General features: G+C 42.8%; 1 protein-coding gene across 1 annotated transcript; it reads right to left on the bottom strand.

The window, feature by feature from the left end:
• Positions 1–1,673: 1,673 nt before the first annotated feature.
• LOC142496163 (hemagglutinin/amebocyte aggregation factor-like) lies at positions 1,674–25,747 on the bottom strand. The gene is made up of 5 exons (XM_075602641.1): positions 25,613–25,747; positions 15,816–15,906; positions 14,686–14,874; positions 3,156–3,308; positions 1,674–1,855 (listed from the first exon to the last, which is right to left on the bottom strand). Exons 1-5 carry the CDS (start codon positions 25,677–25,679, stop codon positions 1,816–1,818), a joined length of 540 nt encoding a protein of 179 aa, XP_075458756.1. The 5' UTR covers positions 25,680–25,747; the 3' UTR covers positions 1,674–1,815.
• Between the last annotated feature and the right edge of the window lie 1,360 nt (positions 25,748–27,107).

Below are 27,107 nucleotides of genomic sequence, written 5' to 3' on the forward strand. Positions count from 1 at the left end.
TGTCACAAGGTTAAGAGGCCCACATTATGGTAAATTATCGATAGGAATATAGTGTATGCAGCATATTTAGGTATCAACCAATATATATTTTTGCATGTCATCATATCATCATTTATCTCTAAGCCAGCCCCCTTAAGGGGTGTATTACTCATTTTGAAATGTATAAAAATGTGGTCCAAGCAATATGGTGGCAGAGTCCTGAGTTCCTTGTTGGAATTATTTTCTCTCAAAGGTGCCTTGGTACAGATAAACTCATGCTGTTACTTTGAACCCTTGACTCATTGATTTTATTTCTACGCTTTTACAATATATATATACATATATATACATATATATATATATATTAGAAAAAGAAAAGAGAAAAAGCGCCCGATCCTTGTGTAAAATCAGATGAACATTTTAATAAATCATGGACAAGACAAATGCACACTTACAATTTGTCTGATTAAAATAAGCATTTTATGGGACCTGCCCATGCACCAATCGAAGACTCCACAGTCACCTCCGCTCTGCAATCTCACGATCAGTTCGAGACCCAGTAGTTGAGAACGCCGTTTTCTCCAAGGTGTATAGATTATCATCCGTCATATTTTCTAATAGGTACTATGGGAATTTGGTGAGCCCAAGAAGAAGCAGCCTGGACCTTTGTTTTATTCATTCATGGACTTCATTTGGACTTAAGTATCATTTTTCAAAATTTTTTATAGTTTAATTTTTTGTATTTTTATGCTTTTTTATATGACCAGACCATTTTATTTTTTCACATTTTTTGCACATTTTTTACAAGTAGAATTTGTTTGATTCATGTTGTTATAATATATTTTATTCCAATTGTTATAGGTAGGCACTAGTTGGTTCATGCAAACATCATACTCAATTTTGATATTTGGTGCAACATTTTGGCACACGTCACCAGGGGGGCAGCAATTTGGGTGTGTTGAAAAAGGAGCGCTGTCTTTAAAACTGTTCATATATATATATATATATATATATATATTATATATATATATATAATATATATATATATATATATATATATCTGTAAATCCACTTTGTCTCTTTGCCGACCATTCAGAACTACCTTATTAAATTGTCCTCCTTTAGTTTTTCTCCTATTATTTATATAAAGTATCTAAAAAAGTTTTTGTCAACATTCTTTACTGACTGAGCTATTGTCTCTTCTGTTTGGGACATTGCACATCTGATTATTTTCTTAGCTTCCTTCTGCCTACCCTGATATAGTTCTCTATCCTGCTCTCATTGAGTGTTTTTAGATTTACAATACCTGCCACCTCCTTGGAAAACCATTTTGGTTTATGCTTTGGGACATACACGTCTGTTCTAAATATGAAAGAAAACCAAGGATAAAATAATGTCTGAGTTTTCACAGCAGCTTTGATAATGGGCAGACTGGGTGGGCCAAGTGTTTTTTTTTTTTTTTGTGATGGGCGAATATGTAGAAAATTAAAAAATTCACACAATTTTTAACATTTTTTAATGTGACTTTTTCTGAATGAAGAGGAATTTGCAAAAATTCAAATTGACTAAGAAACACCAGTTACACAGCGAATTAGAATTTGAGCACAATTTACATCACTAGTTTCTTATCTGCTGTGAAATTCTATGTTTCTATATAACTTAGTCACAATAAACAACAACACTTTCTGATTCCATCATTTATTATAGGAAGATCTGAATGGTTAATTTGCAATTAGTGGTACAATAGCGTCCAAAGCACAAATATCATATGCACAATCACTGGTCAAATTTGTATCAGCAAACTGAGTTTAGTTCCGGTGGACAATTCCTCTTGGTTTAGCCCTTAGCACAGTACCGGTATTTCCAACGTCTGTCCCTGTGGGACAAGGAAAATATATTTACATTGACTGCCGCAGACTGGGTTATCTTCAAATGAAAATGAGCAGTCAGTACAATAGTGCAGAAACCTGGAAGAACTATAAAGCTGCAGCTAATTTCAATATCGTTCTATTTGCATCATTACATTCACATGTAACCTGATTGAATTTCTCACAATCCCCATTTGCCGAGGTTCTGCTTTCCGTGATATGTAACCAGCAATATGCCGCCCGTGGCTGCATCTCCACCCTCCCTTTCCCAGCCACGGCATATGGCTATGAGTCAGGGTAACCCCTGTAGGCAGTGTTTTGTGGGGTTTTGTATGGAACCCTTACAGTGCTCTCATACCATACCTAGTATAGCATGGGTCCTGGCATACCAGAGGCCCCTATAAATTACCAGGTACGTTATCAGCACTTGCTCGTTTTCTAGGGGGACGGACCAGCTAAGTCCATCAAAATACAGTAGAAGTGGAGCGCGGCCAATTACATTTCCAGCATCCGGGGCAAGTTGCAGCATGTGATTGCTCCCGGTGCAATCACATGACTCGAAAGTGACAGAAGTCAGTTGGGTGCCAATCGTGTCGCAAGACCCCTGGCACTGAAAAGGTTAAAGCAGTAGTCCCCAGGTTTTAGTGTATGTATTTATATATATTTTAATTGTACACAATCTTGGGGAAATCCCCCTGTACTGTTCCCTGATCTTTAGATCTCTCTGGAGACCGCAACTTTCCTGGCATATTTGTACTTTTCTTGTGTCTGTGAATGATTCCAAAAGAGATATATGGCACCAAGGCCACCAATTGAAAGCCACAATGTCATGTCTTGATGACGTTCCAGCTTCCTGGTGGCCGCAAGTGCAAGGCTGACCATGGCGCCCGAGCAATAAATCGGCTCTAGTTTAGGTAATACAAAAAGAAAACACCCTAAAAGAAATAGGCAGCACAGACTGGTGCTTTAACTAAATACAAATTATTGATACTTGATCAACAACAAATACTGTAATTCAGCTTTGAATAAAAGATACTGTAGATGTAGGAACGTGCATTGATCCATTCCCAATGAGTATTTCCTAATCATTCTGTAATTACTGAGGAGTGTCTGTTTGAGCCCTGGAAAAAGTGTCTGAAACTCAGTTCCCCACAAACATATTAGTGTCAGAATTTGATGAGCAGTGTGGGCCGGTGCTATTACTATGTAAATCAAGAAGACAAAAACAAAAGTAATTGCTGAAAGAAAACGGAAAGAGTACAAATAGATGTCCAAAAGGGATTCCCCTTGAAGGAGACAAATACTTACTCTTTGCTGCTATCTTGGTAACTGGATGTTCCTACAAGGTAGTAATTAGTGGGGGCTTCCCATCTCAGGTAAGCATCAAAACCATTGACGTATCTGCCCCACTGGCAGTCATAGGCAACTGGCACGTCCCCCTTGCAGCAGAAATATTTCCACCTGGAGAAGAAGACAGTCATTCGAAGAGCTATCACAAACCCAACCACACTGTCCCAACTGTTCCTATCATGGAGGAGGCTTCTGAAATTTAGCTGACATATTGTCCAGTATGAAACCAATATTCTGCAGTGTCTGATGGCAAGGCAAAAATCAAACTGGAAGCCTTGGTTAAAGGTACAGTTGTGTAAAATATGAAATAAACATCGCCTATGAAAAAGTTGTCAATGATATACTATATATATGTTGCAGGGTACCCTCCCTTGCCTCGTCCCTGGCAGTGGTCCCATCAAGTGGGAGGGTTTAGTGTTGGCCATGCTGTGGTTGGCGCAGCCACATAGATATGGACTACGTGTAAAGCAGCGGCCATCTTGAGGTTGGCACTGCAAGTGGAGGAGGTCCTGTTGTTCAGGATATGCTACGCGGACTGGAGACAGCATGGCAGTCCTAACAGAGCCGGCGAAGGGAGAGGTAGTGTCCAGGGAGCTAGTAAGCCCCTGGATTAGGCCAGACCCATTCCCCATAGGCCTCAGATAGTTTCCCCTACACGGTAGTGGATGTATTGTAGGGCCAGCCCATAGTAAGGGATTTGCCCCATTATTGTGAAGATGATTCAGCGGAGCAGACATAACCTCAGCATGAGGATTTTCCAGGCCTGGTGGAATCGACCTGTGGTGTTACTGGATGTTAGGCGAGAAGGGGATTGTGTTGGAGGCCCCGCACAGTGGGATGCAGCCTGTCTACAATTCCCTTGGTTTACTTGAGTAAGCCAGGAAGGTACCACCACATGCACCAACACTTCACGGCAGGGTAGCGCTGCCCTCACATATATTTGGGTGGGACTGTTCTGTGCAGAACGGGGTCTAGGTGCCCAGGGAACCCTCAGTCTTGTGGGAGATACTGTAATGGGATAACTGTATTGGGATATCTGTATTCAGTTATTAGGAGACTATGGGACCATAGTAAAACTCGGTTGTACATATTTCTTGTGATTGTGGTTATTGGAGGTATACCCAAAATGCATACCAGTTCCCGTGAGAGGCTATTCCGCCAATGCAGGGATCCTCACAGGTGGAGGCGCTGCACCAGCCCCCCCAGGCTCCCCCAAGCGCGGAGGCTTAGGCCTCTTGTGAGCCTAACAGGTAGCACCATAACACCCGTAATACACATATCTCCCTGAGGAGGACGGAAGGGGTGTTACATATACATACATATATATATATATATATATATATATATATATATATATATATATACAGAAGGAAAAAAGCTGCGCCTTAAAGGAACATATAAACTATGTATGTCTATGTAGATATATCTGATGTATAACCTAAATAGTCTAAGCAATATTGTAAAGGTATACATACCTATAACCATAAAATGGGCCAAAAACAAACATACAACAACAATACATGAAAAAGCAAATGAAAGGATAAACCAGTCCTCAAATAGTTCCGATGATGAAAATGGATACTGGTATGTAGGGTCTCCGGCAGCTCTCAGTGTGGACCTACCACGTCCACAGGATATCTAAAAAGGAAAAGAGAGGAGAGAGCGCACGCCCATAGCGTATAAAAGTATATTTAATGAAGGGAAAGGGGGAGGGAGGGATAAAAAACGCACTTACAAGAAGTACAATAAAATCAAGCATATGTGATAATAATCACCACCATCCGGTCTAACTGCAAGCTCTTGGGGCAGTCCCAGGCTCCGTTGGTAAAGGAGCAGCGTCTCAGCAGATTTCCAGGACTGATGTGAGTCATCCGGTCAAATTGCAGACTTTGGGGGCATTCCCAGGCTCCGTTGACAAACGAGCAGTGTACCAGCAGATTCCCAGGGCTGGTGTGCTATGAATAGTCCCAGACAAAAAGTTCCGTATAGGTAGTGCCCGCAGCACTGGCGCTAGGATCAGTCCGCTCCTGCGCTGGATGTAGACTTCAATGTCAGTGCGTCTGACGTCACGACGCTCCCTGACGCGTTTCGTCAGTCTCGGCTAACTTTTTCAAAGGGATAACGTGAGGGGGAGGTCCGGTATTATATACACACTCCAATGATGGTAATTGATGAAAAAAACACCCCTACTCAGCTGCAATCATTATCCGTGCTACCAACACTATAGAAAACATGATTATATAAAATACACATATTTACCCTGAAAGAATTGGAGGAGATGATAGAATAAAACTAAGATATATATTCTCAATAGCCAATCATATTACTAAACATACATATAAGTTAACACACAGTTAAACATGTATTAAATGTAAAATAGTTGGCAATAACATAAAACAACTTAGTAAAACAACATCATTTTCTAGGGCTCAAACCCAGATTGAAAATACTATTCCTGTATGTGAATCAAACCCCATCTGGTGTAACCATGGGATACATTGCTATATATCAACATGGTGCAATGATATACATATCTAAATCCCACCTATAGATAGAGGGATGATCACACACAGGCCCGTGTGGAGTGTATTCCTTAAATATTGGTGATGGAAAAGGAGATCATATGACATTATATATACATATATGCAACCACAATCAATTAATTATTAAATATTGCACCCAGATGAGTGCATAGATCAAATACCAATTCCTATGTTCCCATATGATTGACCTAAGGACAGATTGAAATTAGATATAAATTTATATATAAAATATAAATAATGATGAAAATTATAATGTAAATATAAATGTTCATACAAATGAAAACTCTGAAGAAAAATTATATAACTGGAGTCTGTATGCCACAAACAAACAAGGCAGGGGCCCGGAAGGTGTATCTACATATATGTGTTATACTGTGATCAAGTGTTGTGTGAAATTATTATGTGTGTGCTATAAACTATATACTATATACCTGTTTATGTCTTATTCTATAATAATGACTACCAGGCCCTCGTTGGCCATACTAGTGAATATCCAATTGAATGAATTTCATATGTCTATATAAAGGTGCTATTTATTCCTCATACCATCTATTTAACCCAGTGTTCCTAGTTGATAGTGTCTATTTCATAAATCAACATTAATGTGTAATGAATGGATCATCCATCTGTCAGACGGAAGGGAGGAGGGTGGGGACTGGGAGGGGAAGGAATGGAATGGGGGGAAATAAGGGGGGGGGGGGGGAAGGGGGGGGGGGATGGGGGATAGGATTGGGGGGACCTCTGGAGGAGATCCTAACAAGGGATGACATGAGAAGCAGAGGAGGAGAACAGGAAGAGGCATCCGAGGAAAAACTAAACTAAAGTACTAACGTCTAAACATTCGTTTAGTCCCCCAGGGCTGAGAGTGCCCAATTTGTGAATCCAATAGGATTCCCGCCTGCAGAGCGTCTTGAACCGGTCGCCTCCCAGAACACAGGGAGAAATGGTCTCTATTCCCATAATTTGCATGGTCTTGGGATTCTGTTGATGAAATAATTTAAAGTGTCGAGGGACACTGTGATTATTCAGACCTTTAATAACATTTCTCCTATGTTCTAGGAAGCGAGTTCCCAGAGTCCTGGTGGTTCGTCCAATATATTTCAGACTGCAACCGCACTGTATAAGATACACAACATAAGTGCTAAGACAGGTGATGGAGCTACTGATGGCATACGTGGTACCCCTCATTGGAGACTTTACTTGAGAAATCGAAAAGCAAACAAAATAAACAACAGAGAGGAAAACGTTCAGGTTATGACAATAATACATTCAGAGATGGAGAGGTCGACTGTAAGATTCATTACCACCTATAACCAGTCATCCAAACTTATCAATAGGATTTTAAATGACCATTGGTCCATTTTAAAGTGTGATCCACATCTAGGACCTATCCTGCCAGATAGAGCTACTGTCACATATAGGAAAGCAAGGAGTATAAAAAGCATACTAGCTCCCACTAGGCTCAAATCATCTTCCAAGTGTGACACTGTAAAACAGAAGGGACCATTGGGTAACCATCCCTGTGGCCGCAGTCGATGCATTACGTGCAGGCATCTTTTGAATCAAACTCATGTTTATTCTCCAATGAGGGGTACCACGTATGCCATCAGTAGCTCCATCACCTGTCTTAGCACTTATGTTGTGTATCTTATACAGTGCGGTTGCAGTCTGAAATATATTGGACGAACCACCAGGACTCTGGGAACTCGCTTCCTAGAACATAGGAGAAATGTTATTAAAGGTCTGAATAATCACAGTGTCCCTCGACACTTTAAATTATTTCATCAACAGAATCCCAAGACCATGCAAATTATGGGAATAGAGACCATTTCTCCCTGTGTTCTGGGAGGCGACCGGTTCAAGACGCTCTGCAGGCGGGAATCCTATTGGATTCACAAATTGGGCACTCTCAGCCCTGGGGGACTAAACGAATGTTTAGACGTTAGTACTTTAGTTTAGTTTTTCCTCGGATGCCTCTTCCTGTTCTCCTCCTCTGCTTCTCATGTCATCCCTTGTTAGGATCTCCTCCAGAGGTCCCCCCAATCCTATCCCCCATCCCCCCCCCCTTCCCCCCCCCCCCCCCTTATTTCCCCCCATTCCATTCCTTCCCCTCCCAGTCCCCACCCTCCTCCCTTCCGTCTGACAGATGGATGATCCATTCATTACACATTAATGTTGATTTATGAAATAGACACTATCAACTAGGAACACTGGGTTAAATAGATGGTATGAGGAATAAATAGCACCTTTATATAGACATATGAAATTCATTCAATTGGATATTCACTAGTATGGCCAACGAGGGCCTGGTAGTCATTATTATAGAATAAGACATAAACAGGTATATAGTATATAGTTTATAGCACACACATAATAATTTCACACAACACTTGATCACAGTATAACACATATATGTAGATACACCTTCCGGGCCCCTGCCTTGTTTGTTTGTGGCATACAGACTCCAGTTATATAATTTTTCTTCAGAGTTTTCATTTGTATGAACATTTATATTTACATTATAATTTTCATCATTATTTATATTTTATATATAAATTTATATCTAATTTCAATCTGTCCTTAGGTCAATCATATGGGAACATAGGAATTGGTATTTGATCTATGCACTCATCTGGGTGCAATATTTAATAATTAATTGATTGTGGTTGCATATATGTATATATAATGTCATATGATCTCCTTTTCCATCACCAATATTTAAGGAATACACTCCACACGGGCCTGTGTGTGATCATCCCTCTATCTATAGGTGGGATTTAGATATGTATATCATTGCACCATGTTGATATATAGCAATGTATCCCATGGTTACACCAGATGGGGTTTGATTCACATACAGGAATAGTATTTTCAATCTGGGTTTGAGCCCTAGAAAATGATGTTGTTTTACTAAGTTGTTTTATGTTATTGCCAACTATTTTACATTTAATACATGTTTAACTGTGTGTTAACTTATATGTATGTTTAGTAATATGATTGGCTATTGAGAATATATATCTTAGTTTTATTCTATCATCTCCTCCAATTCTTTCAGGGTAAATATGTGTATTTTATATAATCATGTTTTCTATAGTGTTGGTAGCACGGATAATGATTGCAGCTGAGTAGGGGTGTTTTTTTCATCAATTACCATCATTGGAGTGTGTATATAATACCGGACCTCCCCCCTCACGTTATCCCTTTGAAAAAGTTAGCCGAGACTGACGAAACGCGTCAGGGAGCGTCGTGACGTCAGACGCACTGACATTGAAGTCTACATCCAGCGCAGGAGCGGACTGATCCTAGCGCCAGTGCTGCGGGCACTACCTATACGGAACTTTTTGTCTGGGACTATTCATAGCACACCAGCCCTGGGAATCTGCTGGTACACTGCTCGTTTGTCAACGGAGCCTGGGAATGCCCCCAAAGTCTGCAATTTGACCGGATGACTCACATCAGTCCTGGAAATCTGCTGAGACGCTGCTCCTTTACCAACGGAGCCTGGGACTGCCCCAAGAGCTTGCAGTTAGACCGGATGGTGGTGATTATTATCACATATGCTTGATTTTATTGTACTTCTTGTAAGTGCGTTTTTTACCCCTCCCTCCCCCTTTCCCTTCATTAAATATACTTTTATACGCTATGGGCGTGCGCTCTCTCCTCTCTTTTCCTTTATATATATATATATATATATATATATATATATATATATATATACACACACACATACATCTTCAGCCATTGTTGATCTGCAGCTGGATAAAATGCTATACCAATGATCTTCCATGTATTGCGGTTTCAAGACTCTCTTCTCCATGTTAATCCAACAAACTTTCTGATTGCATCCTACCATCTTACTTTTGGATGTTATTTGTCTGTTGATGGCTTTTGGAAGGCATAACCAATACTGTTATCCCAGATGGAGAGAACATGCTTTGCCTGGTCTGCCCGCAGTGTGTGCGGGTGGGCCTGCGCTGGGATCCGCTTCCCAGTGCTTAGAATGTACCACACCCTACCTCCGTGTCCAGGGACCTGGATCAGAGAAGTCTACTCACCTTACTGCCATTGCTGAGGTCATCCAGAGATTGGTGGAGGTGGGGAGGCAGAAGCCTGAAGCTCCGTGGTTAAACTACTGGACCATGCTCCAGCCATTGGTGAGTCCCAATCTCAAAAGCGGGATTAGCCGTTTGCTCAGTACCAACTCTGGGGCGGGGTCGCTGGGAGTGCTAAGGACCGGTGCTATTAGTTCCTCCAGCCCTGTGGGAGAAACCCACCTTCACAGATGTACCTGTGCCCACCCTGGCCGGGGCGCGGCCATGCAAGTCTCCCGCTGCTGCTGTACCTACCCCAGCTCAGATCTGCGCCTTGGAAGAGGCGTGCCATTGCCTGACAAGATCAGGCCCAGTAGGACCTGCTATGCCCTTGCTGTTATACTGACCGTCGGAGAGATTATCCATCACTGGACTGGCGCGGTGTCCGCCAGACAATGAAGGTGCAACTATCGAGGAGAGGTCGGACGTGACCTCCATCGATCCCTAATCTACAACCCGATCGTCCGTCACGAGTCCTGGTTCCTACCTGGATGTCCCAATGCTCGATTACGACCTTCACCCGGTCGACCGAGCTATGGCTTACGTGGCCCATACCTACGCCGACTGCTCGGATGATGTGATCATCGAAGAGGACCCTGTGATGGAGATGACTATCGATGCTGATCTTCCTGTCTTTACGCCAGTTCCTGCTTCCGTGGTGGTGAATACCCCTCCAGGGGAACTATTCTTGCAACACTGCCAAGTCCAGAAGCAGGAGCTGGACCAACAACGCCGTTCTTTGGAGACCGGGACGTGGGAGACCATGGCCAATGCCCTTAGGGAGGTTGTGCGCGCTCTTCTGCGTGGCTTGCTTAAAACCCTAACCAGGACAGCCTCACCAGTTGCCGGTTCCATTGGAGCTAGTCGCTCCAACAGAGACTTTGGATTTTGGAGCCCGGGTCTTGCTCAGCTCTGCCCCGAGTTCTAGTTCTGTCCTGTCACTGCCCCTTAATCGCTCTCCGAGTCCAGAAAGTAGCCCCAAAGGTGCGGGAGGGGATAATGGTGCCCATAGTGACATCACCGAGCGTCCTGACCTGTCACGCCTGTTATGACAGTGGCCATTCCTGCAGTTTAGATGGTAGCCGTTCCCGGTATCCTAACTACCTCTCGAGTGACTGACAATGTGCCTACTGACGCAGATGAATTACCATGGCGGGATCTGAATTTTAGGGGATATGTACCTCATTTAAAGTGCACAAGGTTTTTGCTGGAACGGGGATTCCATACTGACCACTGGTGGGAGGATGGTTATTTCTCTGCGAAGCGACAAGCAGAAATAATTCTCGACCATTGTGCTAAAATGGAGGAAGGTCTTTTCTCCGGACCACAGGGAGAGGCTTCAGCTAGTGAGCCTCTATGGGAAGACCAGTATACTGGGTTCTACCAGGCCAGGCCTACGGGCATAGTCTGACCAAATCTAGTCGCTCTGATAGGGTGCTAGTACAACGCTTTAGAGCGGAAGGATATAATTACCCTTATATTCTGGAGGATTTAATGCGCCAGGCAGAAATGCGCAGAGACGAGTGGATGCGTGCATCACTCATGGAACATGTAATGCAGCATGTGGGCAGTGCTCGTCAGCGAGAACATAGGTTTGCTTTCCTGAGCAAAACCTGGCATGTAGGCCAAAACATACACCTAGATAGGGTTGAATATGTCACTGAAAAGGGCCGCAAGCGATGTTACTCCGTGACCGTGTACGACAGTGAAGGGAACATGGTGCGCGAACCTGACCCTGCTCATTATTATTGACAGTTCAAATGTACTGTGTAATAGGTCAAAGTTGGTTAATGCATTTTATATTCAATGGATAACTACGATGTGGATGTTACGCCTTCTGCGAGGATGGAAGGCAATTAAAAACCAAAGGGAGAATGTCACCAGGTCTCTCTGGACTGCAAGCCCTTTCATTAAGTTCCACTGTAAGTCCCCATAGGTTGTTGGCAGTGTGGTATGATTCCTAAAGGGAATTCATTCTAATGTTCAGTGTGTGATGTTACATTGTTCAGCAGGTATGAACAATAAAGTTATAGCGGCCTTTCACTAAAATGAGGGGGGGTCTATGACAAGAATAGGCTAACTTACTAGCCACTCCCTATGGAAGGAGGAGAGTGCTCTTCTATACAGTGAGAGAGTGAGTTCTGTCTGCTCAGTCTGGGATAGCTCCAGAGAGAGGGAGAGAGAGTTCTTGTGCTAACCTTCAAGTAGTAAGGAGTGCTACTGGAAGATGCCAGAATATGTATAATCTGCATAGAGAAGTGGCTGAGGCCTAGTCCAAGATGGGATGGGGTACAATGATGTACAATTCAGTGCATGTACTATGAAGTTGAATAAACTTCAGTCAAATATACATCTGGTGTAGTCTTTGAAGCATGGTAGTAACTAAAGGAAGAAGATTTGTCCATGAGTGCATCTTGAAACCTCATGATCCTCTTGGACTGGAGGCGCTGACCACTGAAGAATTCACCACATCATGTCCTTACACTCCCCACACCACCACAGAGATCTCCAGCCTTTTGTTTGCCTCACAGGTATGATCACAGCAGCGACAGAATACACTGGTAGCAAGAGCATTTCCCAGAGGATAGGGGAAAGAGGGCTACATTTGGAGGCGCTGCTGAGATAGTTGCAGCAGAGATCAGAGCCATGCTTCTGTGTTATGGAATTGTATACTATCAGGACTGGGGTTTAAAGTTGGCAGCTATGCACTACACTTCTCTTGGTGATGCTGGGTAGGTTTACCATATACATTTTAAGTTATGGTGGGTGAAAAAGGCAACAAAAAACCTCCACCCTTGCTGCAGTGGAAGCACTCTATGCTAGGTGATAATGGTTGAAAAGCAGGGGTGCAGACCTGTCTTAGATATGTGAATGTGCTCACAAGTCATATTCTTTATTGACTATATGCTAATGGTGGAGGATTTTTGTTGCCTTTTTCACCCACCATAACTTAAAATATATATGGTAAACTTACCCAGCCTAGAAATATTTCAAAGCAAATATAAACCAACCTCACACTGATGAGACCCATTAAGGTTGAAACATGTCTGTGAGTGGTTTGACTTGCTTTGCTAGTCCCATGCTGTGCTTAAAAGCTGTGTGAAAAGCGATGCATTTGCTTAAATGGGCACCATGTGAATGGATATTCCAGGCAAAAGGTGACACATTGTCTGCTCATTTGCATGTAATTTCCCAAAATTCCTTGCTACGGTGGAAGCACAGTATGATAGGTGATAATGGTTTAAAGGCAGGGTTGCAGACCTGTCTAAGGCATGTGAATGTGCTCACAAGTGATATTCTCTATTGGATATATATATATATATATATATACATACATATACACATACACATACACATCAACCCCATTATAGTGCGGTCCGCTTCAAACACGGATCAGCTTATAACGTTGTCTGATTTTAAATACCGCGCTAGGACTTACCGGCATCTAGATCTCTCTCCTCTTTGCAGCTGCCAGCTCACTCCTCATGCTCAGCGTCGCAGAGGAGGGTCACATGACACAACACACATCCCACTACACCATGTGTATTTTTTATTTTTTTAAAAACATTCAATGCTTTATTGCTAATGGACATACTATGTGGGTCCACACAAAGTAACGCCCCTTTCCCCATTCCATGGTGCTGGGTGACTAGGCAGAAGCCTGGCCACTTCTGCATGGTGATAGTTATGTCATCATAGAATATACAGTATATAGTGTGAGAGACATTTCTGGAAGGCAGTTCCGTGGAGGAGACACGGAGGAGGGATCTCACTGTGAATAGTTTTTATATGATCAGAATATTGATTCTATAGCCTAGGGTAAGGATCCCCTTTATTGTTTTATAGTTAGCAAAAGTGCCCTACCAAGATAGCGTCCCCAGTAATGGCTCCCGTGATATAGAGGAAGACTATGCCTAGAATATGTTGCCCGAGGTATAGCTGGATCAGCCCAAAAGGAAAGTCCATAGCTGACTCTCACCCAGAAGGACAAAAGATCCTGAGTAGAGGGATCAATTAGGTAACCCATAAGGAGTCAGTCCTTAACATCTCCCTAGCGGGCCGAGATTGAGCGCAGCTAAGGAAGAGAATACAGAAAGCACTAATAATAAACACTAAAAAGACTATACCAGATGTAACATATATGTTGTGATTGAGCCTTTCTCGACTATGACAAATTAAGCTACTGTTAGTATGAATAACGTTCTTGGCGCCCATCATTACATTACCAACTCCCGACCTGCATGAATCCCGCACCCTGACAAGGTAATATAGACGGATAAAGCCAATGAATGAGGCTCATTAGGATGCCGGGCCAGGAGGGCCAGGAGCGTTACACATATACAGTATATTGGAATACAACTTGACAAAGTTGATAGCTATGTCTGCTTTGGCCAGCAATAGACACCTTTTTGAATATAATCAATAGAAGAATGAAAATGGGATGGAGCATATTTGGAAGAAAGAATGAATAACTTTCTTCTCAAGACTCTATACCCTTGTATATACAAGCTGCATTTTTTTTTTTTGTTTGTTTATTTATAAAATATTTTACCAGGAAGTAATACATTGAGAGTTACCTGTCATTTTCAAGTATGTCCTGAGCATAGAGTTGACAAATAGATTGCCAATCTATTGTTTCTTGTGTTGTGCACATTAATAATGCAGCCATCATTCGCCAAAGAGATAGAAGAACAATATGTAACAGCTCAGATTAGAATAACACGGGGAAGAACAAAATTAGAAACATATTCAATATCACTGCAAACAAACAAATAAATAACTTTATGGGGGATTTAATTTTTCGAAGGAAGCCAATTACATTAAAATGAAGGGTTCTCTATCATGTTTCTTTACCTCCTGTCCTCCTTTTTGTTATCATAGTAACTGTCCATGCCAGTTATGGCAGTTCCAAACGGACATGAGAAGTCAAAGTTTCTATCAAATTTATTGACGTAGTCGGTCCAGTAGCATAATGAAAGTTTGCTGAAGGTTTTCTTGCAGCCGAGATCCCAGAGTCGGTCCTTGTAGCCATCCTGATGCTCACTGGAGGAACATAAAGATGATGTCATGGCAAGTGTCTAGTATCCAGGGTCGGTAGAAGGGTATTATGTGCCCTAGGCGAACATTAAGCCTAGCGCCCCTCCCCGTCAAACAATTAACGTTCAAAAATGTACATTGTGCATTAGAATGAATAAATATTCTGCATTTATAATTACAGATTTATTTTACATTCAGAAGGAGAATATGATTCTGATCGAACATTCTCATTGTCCTGTGGGGGCAAGTTATGTGTGATGGGGAGGGGGAGTGGTTATGTATCTGGGAAGGGGAAAGACGAGAATGAGGTATGGGCCTGGTGGGTAAGTAGGGCCATGACAGAGGTGGACGGTGAGAACAGAGTATGTTTACCTACAGCCTTGGAGGATGGAGGGGCCCTGCTGGACACCTTCCAGAGGGGCTTGCAGAGGTGCCGGTCAGATGTTGTTCATAGAGGTACCTGTCTATTCCACCAGCCTCAAGCAGGTCCCCTCTGAGAGACACCTCTGCAGATCGGGAGCATGCTAGGGTCGCTGGCAGGGTACTTGGGCCCCCTCACTCAATGAGCCCAGGACAGTAGTCCTACCTCTCTCCCGCTATCGGCAGCCCTGCTGCTACATGAAATTCACAGTTGCTTAGTGAGTAAACTGGCCCTGATTGTCACTCATACCCATTAGTAACAAAAACATCTTCTACTGGATCCAGACAGATCTCTGCCTTTATGTACCAATGCAACACAAAACAAACCCTTTGCTGTCAGAGGGACCTGTCTATCTGCAAGTGATGTTGTGAGAGCTGATGAATGAGCTACATCTATAACAAGCTCTCATGCTGGTCCATCAAAATGTGCCTCTTCCTGCAAAATGATCTAGTATTCCCCAGAACCAACACAGTTACTCCGACGCTCATGAACACTGAATCCCACTATCACATGGGAACACTGTTACCTTATGATTAAGCTGATGCTTTGATGACCTGGACACACAAAATGAAGAGTCTGGTTGTAGTTGTTGACCCATCTTTTATCGTTTGTGCTTCCTACAAAAAATACAAAGAATAGATGTTCTAAAGTCTCATTGTATTATTAATATTATGTTTATTTTTTAGAGATTACCAAGAAACTTCATATGCACATTGTGAGATTATTAGGAATAGTGATGGAATACTAAATATAGGGGAGAAATGTAATGAAAATATACTAAAATATCAAAGAGATGGGTGATAGTAAAGGAGGTATTCAAGTCTGCACCAGAGAGAACACTAATAAATGAAAGAGCAATGTGTGTGGCAGAGAGAGTAACACTAGTTAGTGAAGACGTATTACTGCAGGTGAGGCAGAGCAGGTGTTACTGATTGAGGTGTATATATTATGTAGCCATGGTTGGTCTAGCTATCTTTCTGCCCCCCCTGTCACGTAAGTTCTACTAGGTACAGACAGTGACAGGCTATCCTGTGGGGTTTGCTTCCCCTCACGCAGCCTCCCTGAGTGTTGGAGAGGTGGTGGCATTGGGTATGTGTGCAGCCAATCATGGTGCAGACCCCTTTCTGTCTTAGGGAGGAGACATTCCAAATTTAGAGAGTTCTTGCTCTCACCCTCCTGGGGTGAGGACGTGAGTCCTTGCTCCTGCCCTTCTGGAGTAAGGAGTGGAGTCAAGGCCTCAACATTCTATACTGGCTCACACCATCCAAGGATCTGGAACCCTCTTCTCCACAAAGATGCATATGCTGTAATACCATTCTGCAGTGGCTGCACTAAATAAAGATTCCCCTTTATATAGTTCTGGCTGAGCTGAAGTCTATTAGCCCGAAGTATAGGAGCAAGACTGTCGTGGTAGGGACTGCCTGCAGTTATACTGCATCCTGCTGTGACTGGAGGTGCTGTCACCACATGGAAAGAACCTAACCACCAAAAACCTGTCCTGTTCCCCACATCATCGCGGAAGTTCATCTCTCCTGGACCCTCACAGGTAACCAGCACCATACGTACCTGTAGCCTAGGTAAAATCTCCCAAGGGGGGGGAGCAGTGCTACAAATGGAGGTGCTGCTGAGATGAAGCAACAGGGCAGACTTTTAGAGACTTTGCAGCCAGCAGCAGTAAAAGAGTCCGGGCCCCTGATGCTACCCCAGGGACCCAGGGCACCCACCCGCGTTAAGGAAGAGGGGAGCCACACCCTTATGCGACACCAGGAAGGGGGCTTGCCTAGACCTTTACCAAGGATAGACTGAGTTTGGGCGCACCCTGACGGGAAATGCGTGGAGCGTGTACCCATCATCAAGGATCCATGACAGGTACAGGCTCTTTCAGTTGCAGGCTGGGGACCCTGTGCACCTGGGCACAATGAACTGTGCTAGTTGGGGCGCACCCTGAGGGTATGTTACCAGGAAGCGTGTACCTTTCCTTTCAATACAGACCAGAGGTTGGGGAACACCCCAAAGGGAAATCCAGGGAGTGTGTACCCTTCCAGATGCTAAACAAAAAATTACTGGGGCCAGGAATCCTTTCAGTTGTAGGCTGGGGGTCCATGTGCACCTTAATGGATATGGACTGTGCTGTTCTACCATGTAAAGTGTGAGGGATGGGCCCCTGAAGCGTCACCAGGGACCCTGTGTACCTTTTTTGTCATGGACTTTGCTGGGCATTCTATAATGGAGTGCATAGCATGTATTGTGCAACCAAGATGATGTTCCTGCCGAAATCTGCGGGACCGCATGGGTTTTGCAAAATCCAGCTGCAAGTTTTGCAAAAACCAGTTGCATCCTTTCGGCGGCAAAAAGCTGACACTGCCCTTCATTGTGACTGGCCCAGCCGGAGCCAAGTCACTTCTTCGTCCATCCTACCCCTACTTTGTGTTCCACCTAGGGGAGGAGCCATCCTGAAGAACAATCCAGGCCCCTGTCTTTTGCTATAAGAGGAGCTCACCCCACCCTGCTGGACTTTAGTTCTGCGGAGCTGTGAGTAAGAGAGGAGCTGCCTTGCCTTGCTAATACTCTGCCTCATCTACCTCACTTCTAATGCCATGTCAGAGCTAGAACTGCCCAACTATTCTCTGCCATGAGGCTACCTGGTGGTCACCATTTTTGGCCGACAATACCTGCAATGTGTGTGCCCCAAATGCAGACTTCCTGGGGGAGATGACAGTACAACTGCGCGGTGCCAGAACTATACGGAACCCCGTACATGTGCCCTGCCAACCCGGTGCCACCTACAGCTGTGATTCAGCTGTTCGATTGGGCCTCTACGCAATCAGGTGAGGCCCCTGTGTTCTATTCTGCACCCCTGCTCATGTCAGCCTACAATCTGGCCCTACTGTTGTGGGAAGTAGCCTGCGGCAACGTCTAGCTTGCTGGGCCACCTATGGCCCGTGTGCCGAAGAACCTGTTCAACAAGGCTCCAGTGTTCTGGTGGCCGAGACGACTCCAGTGGTCCAGATTGATGGTTCCAGGACCAGAACTGGTGTCGGTGTTCCTGGAGGGTGAGTTCACTGCCCCGGGGTGTTGGGTGCATCTCCTCTGGTGATGCCGGAGCAAGCCTGCTTTGTGCCAATTACTACCAGGGGGTGCCGGACGCCCCAACTTTGCGGCCCGGAGAAGGTGTTCTTGCCATCTTCTTCTTCTGATGGAGAAGGAAGCAGCAAGATGCCTGTGGACAAAAGGGCTTCGCCTACCGGTGTCCTGCGATCCAGTCCTGGGCCCACGACATCCTGATGGCTGTGGTGCTGCCGAAGGTCCAGAGGAGCCCTGCGCCCAAGGAAAACGTCAGCGCTGCCAAAGACCCAACCACTGAGGAAACAACAAGACCCGAGGACATCTCCTACCTTCAGTTGGGTGAAGCGACATCTTCTTCCGCCCAACAGGAGTCCGCTGCGGCCTTGCCAGATGAGGAGCCAGGCAGAGCCCTGTTTGGTGGGCCGCGGGGTGATGCACTTTTGGCGCAGTTGGATGTGATGTCATCGCCGCCGCAGAGCATGAGCCTGCCTGAAGCTCTCGCGAGCATGGCACTTTCAGATGACATCACCAAGATGGCTGCTGCTTCCACTGCGGAACCCAACCCAGAGTCTGGAGTGAGTACTGAACGGTGCTCCACTGCCCCTGTTCCACCACATACTCCGAGGCGAGGAAGAAGTCATTGTGGATCATTAAATGCAGCCCCTGTACCAATCCCTAGAGGTCATGGTCGACCTAAAGGCACATCTATTGGACTGGTCATGGACAGTGTTTGGCCCAACACACCGGCTCCAGTTGCCCATGTACCGTCACCAGCCCTGTCACCTGCCCCTACACCCAGTTCAATACCATCCTCTGGGAGTAAGGGTAAGGTCAATCGTGTGCGTTATGTCCGGGATCATCCTAGGCCTCGACCCTTGGCTCCTAACCCTAGTATTTCGGCCGTAGTTCCATGTATTGGATCTGGAGGTAACTCCATTTGTGTTAACCATGTTCCCTAGTGATAACTTGTTCCCTGGTATGTCAACGGACTTGAGGAATTGGGACTTTGGTGGGAAAGATGGGTGGTCCGATGATTCTGAGGGTGAAATACCATATTCCAGCTGCATCCCTGTTGCTAAATAACCAGGGTCATTTAAGTCCTTTAGGGACTCATCTCTGTCTCAGCAATCTGCCACGTTTGGTGTGTACTCCCAGATGGACACCAGGTCTGATAGTCCACCTGTAGAAGGTCAGTCCAGGGAACACTTAAAGTGGGGGGACCTAATGTTTGAGGTAAATGCTGCCAGTCTAAATAGAACACGGCTACTGCTCATGGATGGTTCCATCGTGGACCAAAGGTGGGAGGAAGGTCAATTCTCCCAGGAGGAAATACCTGAGGCCCTTTGCAAGAGGATGGGATGAGATCAATTTAGGGGTAAGAGTTCAAAAGCCCCCCCCCCCCCCGTATTCTATCAGGAGGTAGAGCTCAGTGAGCCTAAGTTCTGGTCACTACCTGGTCAGGGAGCTGACCATAAGATCATAAAGATCTAAAGAGCTATTTTTAACAGGTACCGTCAGCCTCATGGATATACCTTTCTATGTGTACCTGAGCCAATTATGGATGAGATAGACCAAAACCGTTAGGACTTGCTGAGACTGGCTGTTATAGAAAACATAAAGACCAAGGGGTCTATGCAGTAAGCAGCGAAAAAAAGCAGTCGCCCATTTTGGAACTAGCCATGTTTTTGGCGTGTTAAACTCGCTGTATGCTGTAAGAGCCGAATCCCTGGCGAATGAATGCGTCACCACGATTTGATAAAATGGCTAGTAACCGGTGGCAAGACGGCTGCCTGGCGAGAAGCTGCCGAGAAGCCGTCCCCTGCCGAGATCTGTCTGCAGCAGAAAGAGATCCGCTGCTCTCTCTGCGCAAACATCGGCACATTCACAATTATTTTATAAACCATTTTTATTCATAGTGTACATGTGCAGGGGGTCTCCGGAACTGAACCGCATTGGTTTCAGGTCCGGGGACCCCCTGCTTCTTGAGATACAGGCCCCTTTTCAGGGCCGTGGGAACCATGACGAAAATGTGACGTCATAGGCCTTTAAAAGCCTATGTCGTCTCATTTTTAAGGCAGACGCCAAGGAGGAAGGACCTCCTACAGAAGAAGAAGGCCAGGTCGTGGCCAAAGAAGACAAGAAGACCCCGGAAGAGAGCCGCAGATAGAAGAAAGAAGAATACAGATGAAGATGGATTACAAATAGAAGACCCGTGGATTGTTTTGGAATTTTATTTTAATGTTTATTATTTTATGGTTTTTTATTTTATGGGTTCCTGTGCATGGTGGATTGGTTCGAGAGTAAGCTGTTCAACGGGAGTCAGTGAGTGGGTCAAGTAATGGTAAGTGAACTAAAGAAATTTATTTTATTTAACTTGTTCTTTTTTTTTAAGCTTTTTTACACGTGTATTTATTTATTTTTGGTATATCATTTCTTGCCACTGTATGTATGTATGTATGTATGTCTAGATCGATATATACATATAGGGTAAGAAATGATGTTGTTTTAAAAGCTTGATTTGCTGTGTTTTAAATTATTTTGGCTATGCTGCTATGCATAAATGTGTGTCATGTATTTTAAAATTAGATAGATGTATTTTTTGCTATTGTATGGTGTACTTTAGGTCAGGGTGAGGCTTGCTTTTGTATATTATATTCTTTTTGGTACTTATATTTTGTCAGAGGATAACTTGTTCTGTTCAACGATTGAATTAGTTCATTGTTTAATTGTTAGGGATGGAATGTAAATTGTTTAGGGATTTAATTATTGAATGCTAATTGATTTATGGTTACTGGATTGGTTTAAATAGTATACTTGTTTGGATGTATTGGTATTTTGTTTGGAATATGTTATTGTTAACATTCATTTGCAGAATGTATATGGTGCATAGATTGTATGCATCATGTATACAATGTAAATGCAATGTTTTCAGTGGCATTTGTGGCTTTTGATTGGCATTTGTGGCTTTTGATTGGAAGATCAGATTGGATTATTAAAGGAAATTGATTTTATTGTAGTGTGTCTGTATGGAGAAGTGGTATTTGTAGTACAGCATGTTTTTGATAACCCTTCTACATTTATTTGTATATTGGTTCATCATGTGTGTGTATATATATATATATAAATATATATATATATATCTCTCTCTCTCTGTATATATATATATATATATAGTTGCATGATGAAGCCACTGTACAAATGAATGGGTGAAGGGTGGGTATCGGGCCAGTGTGGCTTAACCCCTTAATTACCTTTGCGGTTATTATCCGATAAGGTGTTTAAGGGGTTAATTGATATCTGAATGTTATTGCAATGTATTGGCTATGTATTGGCTATGTATTTTGTGGGCAACGAAAGACAAGGATGTTGCTGGCGACGGGGGCTTCTTATTGATGAGGTCAGTAGTACTTTATTTATTATAATATGCTAGTTAATGTGTTTAATAATGGGCAAATAATCTATTATCCCTATCTGGATAATAATTATTTTGCACATTATTCTACTGTAGGTGTTGGGGGGGGGGGATGTATGTATTGAATGTATAGGCCAGGTTTATTTTTTTTACATTCAGGGTTGGTTCCTTGGTTCTGCGTGAGACCTCTGGAGACCACCTGCGGTATCGTCGGGTATCTCACGGGTATCAGGCTGGTTGTTCCACGGGTGACATCTGTGGGGATGAACCGGTGGTCCCCACATCAGTGATTGTGTGTCTGCACATCAGTGGCTGTGTGTCTGTGCTGGTCTGTCTGTGTGTGTGATTGTCTGTGTGACTGTGCAGTTCAGTGGCTGTGTGTCTGTGCAGGTCAGAGAGAAAATGGGGGGCTAGAGAGAATGGAGGAGGGTGGAGAGAGAATGGATGAGTGAGGGGGAGAGAGAGAATAGAAGAGGGGATTGAGAGAGATGATGGAGGAGCTGAGGAAGAGAGAGAGAATGGGGGAATAGGGGGGAGAGAATAGGAGTGGGAAGGGAGAGGGAGAATGGGGGTGGAAAGGAGAGGGAGAATGGGGGTGGGAAGGGAGAGGGAGAATGGGGGTGGGAAGGGAGAGGGGGGAGGGAAGGGTGAGAGAAAATGGGAGAGGGAAGGGAGAGAGAGAATGGGAAGAGATAGAATGAATAATACAGCATCAATTGTGACATTATTAGATATATATCATTATAATATTCATTTTTAGTGATGTCATTTGTTGTATTAAAAAAAATGGTGTCCCGGTTTTTCATTTTCAAAATCTGGTCACCCTATCCCTAATCACTTCACTGTCAAATCCTGTACCTGTCTTACATCTCAGAGAAATATGGGTGATTAAAAAAAAAAAATTGGATACTGTTTGACTTTATATTTTGTAACAAAATAATTACATCATATACCGTTTCCATATAAGCAGATAAAACATTAAGTATATGTATATCTCCATATCTAACAACTGTTTTACCAAACATTAAATTATATTAAATCATACACGTACAGAAACAGCAACTGAAAAGCAGTGTTCATTATTTATGTTATTGCTTGTGTCGTGGAAAAACTCAGTCCCACACATTCTTTTTAGGCAAAAATAATCTGTTGAAAAACGTTATTGCAGAAGCTACTTGCAAGAGTAACATTCACATAAACATCAAGACATGCGTCTGATCTAACATAAATGAACTGAACTATAGGCTCTAAGTAAGCTATCTTATACAAGAAGAAGGGGCGGGCATACATAATATCACAGTGTCAGCACTTATTACTTCATTGGACATCATACTTTTCTTTATCTTGTTTTTCTTGCAGTTACTTGGTTATACATTTTGCAACATATTTTAGCAGATTAAACAAAAAGAAAACTCATGTGTTTAGCTACCTCATCTTTCTCAAGGCCGACAGCCGGTACATCTCTCTCTCTCTCTCTCTCTGACTCTACATGGGGGTTTTAATAGATAAGATAAGGGGCCCAGCTAAAGAAAGAAATTACAGTTTCAGCATTAAAGAAAGTTCCAAGGGGGAAAAACTTATTCTGCACACACGCACACACACACACACACACACACACACACACACACACACACACACACACACACACACACACACACACACACACACACACACACACACACACACACACACACACACACACACACACACACGCACAAACACACACACACACACACACACACAATTTAACTTAACTGGTAACGTAATGAAACACAAAGCATGACTCTTCTTATAGCTATGGAAAACAAACCCCTGGTTATAGCTATACATAGAAATAATGTGAAAATATCATGCTTCCATACTATTATATACACCTCTTCTACTATATCATGTGATTTAATAGAAACCACCTCGATCCCTCAAACACCTTTATTACTTATTCTTTTTGCGTTGTCAAAAGAAGTTCAAATCATTCTCCGATATATTATAGAATTTGTAACTCCTTTCTCTAGATCTTTTATTGCATCTCTTCTATCATATAACATAATCCACATTCATTCCGGTTTGAGTTCTGTTACGTTAGGCGCATTCGGTGTTAACCAATTCCTTAATATAAGATATTTATGCCACGGTCACTGTTATTATCGCTAATTTAGGGAATGATTGCTTATTCTCTTTATCTTTGTGTTTTTAAAAATTCCCAAATAATAAACACAAGATAAGATTTTTCAAATCTACCCATGAGAGTTTTGTTCACAAACGGAACGTTCTTATTCCAGAATTGTGAGATTTGGATACACAACCAAAATCCGTGTTTTAAATCCGCTTTCCCTTGTTGCATTTTACACTTCTTCCTTTTGAGTTATGTGAGCTCTCTGCCAATGGAGAAATTGTATTTTGTTTTTAAAGGGGCTCGTACCCCTTTCCCTGTGACAGGGCCTAGAAATGTATTTGCTATGGAATGAGCTGCTGGCCCTTATGGCAGTGAAAGGGTTAAATATGTACACAATTGTTAAGGACCTGTGAGAAAGCGTCATATGACGTGAAATGTGCATCGGTCACCGTGCTGACGTCATTATGTCAGTAGCATGTGATACAGAGGCGTTCTAACATTCTTCTAGCTCCTCCAATCTGCTTTGCTCCCGACGCAGAATAAGAAACAAAGTATCTAATGCTTAAATACTTGTGCAATACCTAATAGCCTACAATATACTAAAATAGCAGCGCAGGGCTTTTTTTTATCTTCGTCTTATTAACTATTCAAGGCCAGAATCAGCTAATAGAGGACTACCATCTTGTAATATACTAACCAGACTACATAAGTACAAACATAATATAGCTATATGAAGTAACAGTTGCAATAGTAATGATACAAAGTTACTTGGTGATATAATGTAAACACATCTCTAGCAATTGCTGAATAATTGTCTATACGCTAATTGAGCCCTCCAGATACTGTATTGTAAATAAAACCTCCACATTACCCTATAACCAGGGGATCAAATTAAAGCTTAAACTGCTAAATATCTATTTAGAAGCTATAGAGTCAAACATAATATATAATACACACAGAGTGGACTATACATGCTTAAATATTACTGATTACGCTAATACTTGAATATAGTCCAACATAGATTGTTGTATATATATATATATATATATATATATATACATATATACATATATATATATATATATATATATATATATATATATATATATATATATATATATATATACAGTGTTCGACAAACCTATACATTTGCTCGCCCCGGGCGAGTGGATTTAACCCCCAGGCGAGTAAATATTGGCCCAAGCAGCACACGTTTGGTACTAGGTGGCGAGTAGATTTTTTTGTGTGGCGAGTAGATTTTTTGGTGATTTGTCAACCACTGTTACAGTATATATATACATATATATACGTATATATATATATATATACACACACATATATATATATATATATATAAACAGTATATATTGACTCAAATAGATGATAGTATATTATTACCATCACTGCTCTCATCTGTACATTTAATTAGACATTAGGCTATCTTGAGGATAGCAGCATGAGTCCAAACAGCTCAGATAGCTATATGCACAATATACCAACGTCTATAAATAAAGAGATATTACAATTTCATTATTTTCCTCGGTTCAATCACATTTTTATTTGTGCAATTCACTGTATATAACATAATCACCTACATGTTTGTGTCTTATTAAATATTCTGGATTATATTTTAAAACATACCTACTAATGTATAACGATAAAGAGACAGAAATAAGCGCAGACGTGACAGACACCATAAGTTACAGCAATCACAGAACAAGACCAAAGTTACCATCTCCCGAAGCATTCTCAGGTAGTGCTGCAGTGAGACCCAGTAACAGAACCAGCATCACCTTCATGACAACAGTACTGTGGGAAGCCTGGATCACGGGGAGGTTCTGAAGCCTGTTTAATGTCTCTATCAAGCAGTCCCACATGCCCAGGCCTTTTATAGCCCAACCCAAGTGCCTGCCCCTAATATAATAACCAGCCGCCCTGCTAATAACATTCACTTATTTACCATATCATTTGTATCGATTGCCAGCCATAATATTTGCACAATATTAGGATATCTCGTATTCTAGTTAAGGGTTGTTTTTTCCTATTAGATAAGTGGAGCAGTAACGTTAAGGTGCAGAGGTACATGTGTAAGTGTTAGTCGAGGTCACACACACACACACACACACACACACACACACACACACACACACACACACACACACACACATATATTATATAATATAATCTGGAAAACAAACGCAAAAAACAATCAAGAAGATAGGTAACAAAATGTAATATATACTAACAACATTAACATATATAGAGTTTGCACTCACACTCTGTTTCCTACATAGCTGGGGGTCCGCGGGGTGTCAGTCTCTTGCTCCAGCCGGTGTTTGCCTCAGTGTTCATTTTGACGCGTCCGTCTCAGGGAGCCACTGATGGTACCTGACCGACCTGTTTGGCGTGTTAGATCACCGCTATAACCCGGATCCAAAATGGTGCCCAACGCGTTTCTCCATTTCTATGATGGCTTCATCAGTGGTAAACGAGAGGCGTGTCCAAACCAGTATAAGAATCCTCTCGTTGACATGGATACCAATATAAAGAAGACACAGGGGCTTTTTCAAGTAGCCTTCATAAAAGAAATCGCAGCGCCGGTTAGTCCACCAGTTTTTTTAGCGTTGCTATTACAGTTTTCAGAAAGCCACGAATACCTGTGATTGCAAAATGCCCAAAACTGGCGAGGAGTCAGCAACGTGATTGTCATCTCTCTCTAAAGGGCTCACTTGACGATCTGCAGTGATCTGGCCCAGCTGTATAGAAAGCTGCACAGAGAGAGCCGGCTCTGCCTGGGCACATCTCACCAGTGATTGCAGGGTTTTAATAAAATTGTTAATACTAGTGTACATGAGCAGGGGGTCTCCAGAGCAGAACCGCATTGATTTCAGGTCCGGGGACCCCCTGCTTCCCGAGATACAGGCCCCTTTATGGCGTGCTGGTATCTTCTATGCATTTAAATGTCTTGCGTCACGTGACCGTGGGAATAAAATGCATGGGGATAACGGCACCCCATAACGGGGCCTGTATCTCAGGAAGTAGGGTGTCCCCGGACCTGAAATCAACGCGGTTCTGCTCCAGAGACCACCTGCTCACGTACACTAGTATTACATTTTTTATTAAAACAGCTTCATTACCTAAGCGGCTATCCACTAAAGCAATGAAGGGGATCAACCTCAATAGCCATTTTATTTGGGGTAGAGGGGGTGGATGAAGGAGGTAGTAGC

Source organism: Ascaphus truei, chromosome 5 (assembly GCF_040206685.1).
Source record: "Ascaphus truei isolate aAscTru1 chromosome 5, aAscTru1.hap1, whole genome shotgun sequence".
Taxonomy (NCBI): Eukaryota; Metazoa; Chordata; class Amphibia; order Anura; family Ascaphidae; genus Ascaphus; species Ascaphus truei.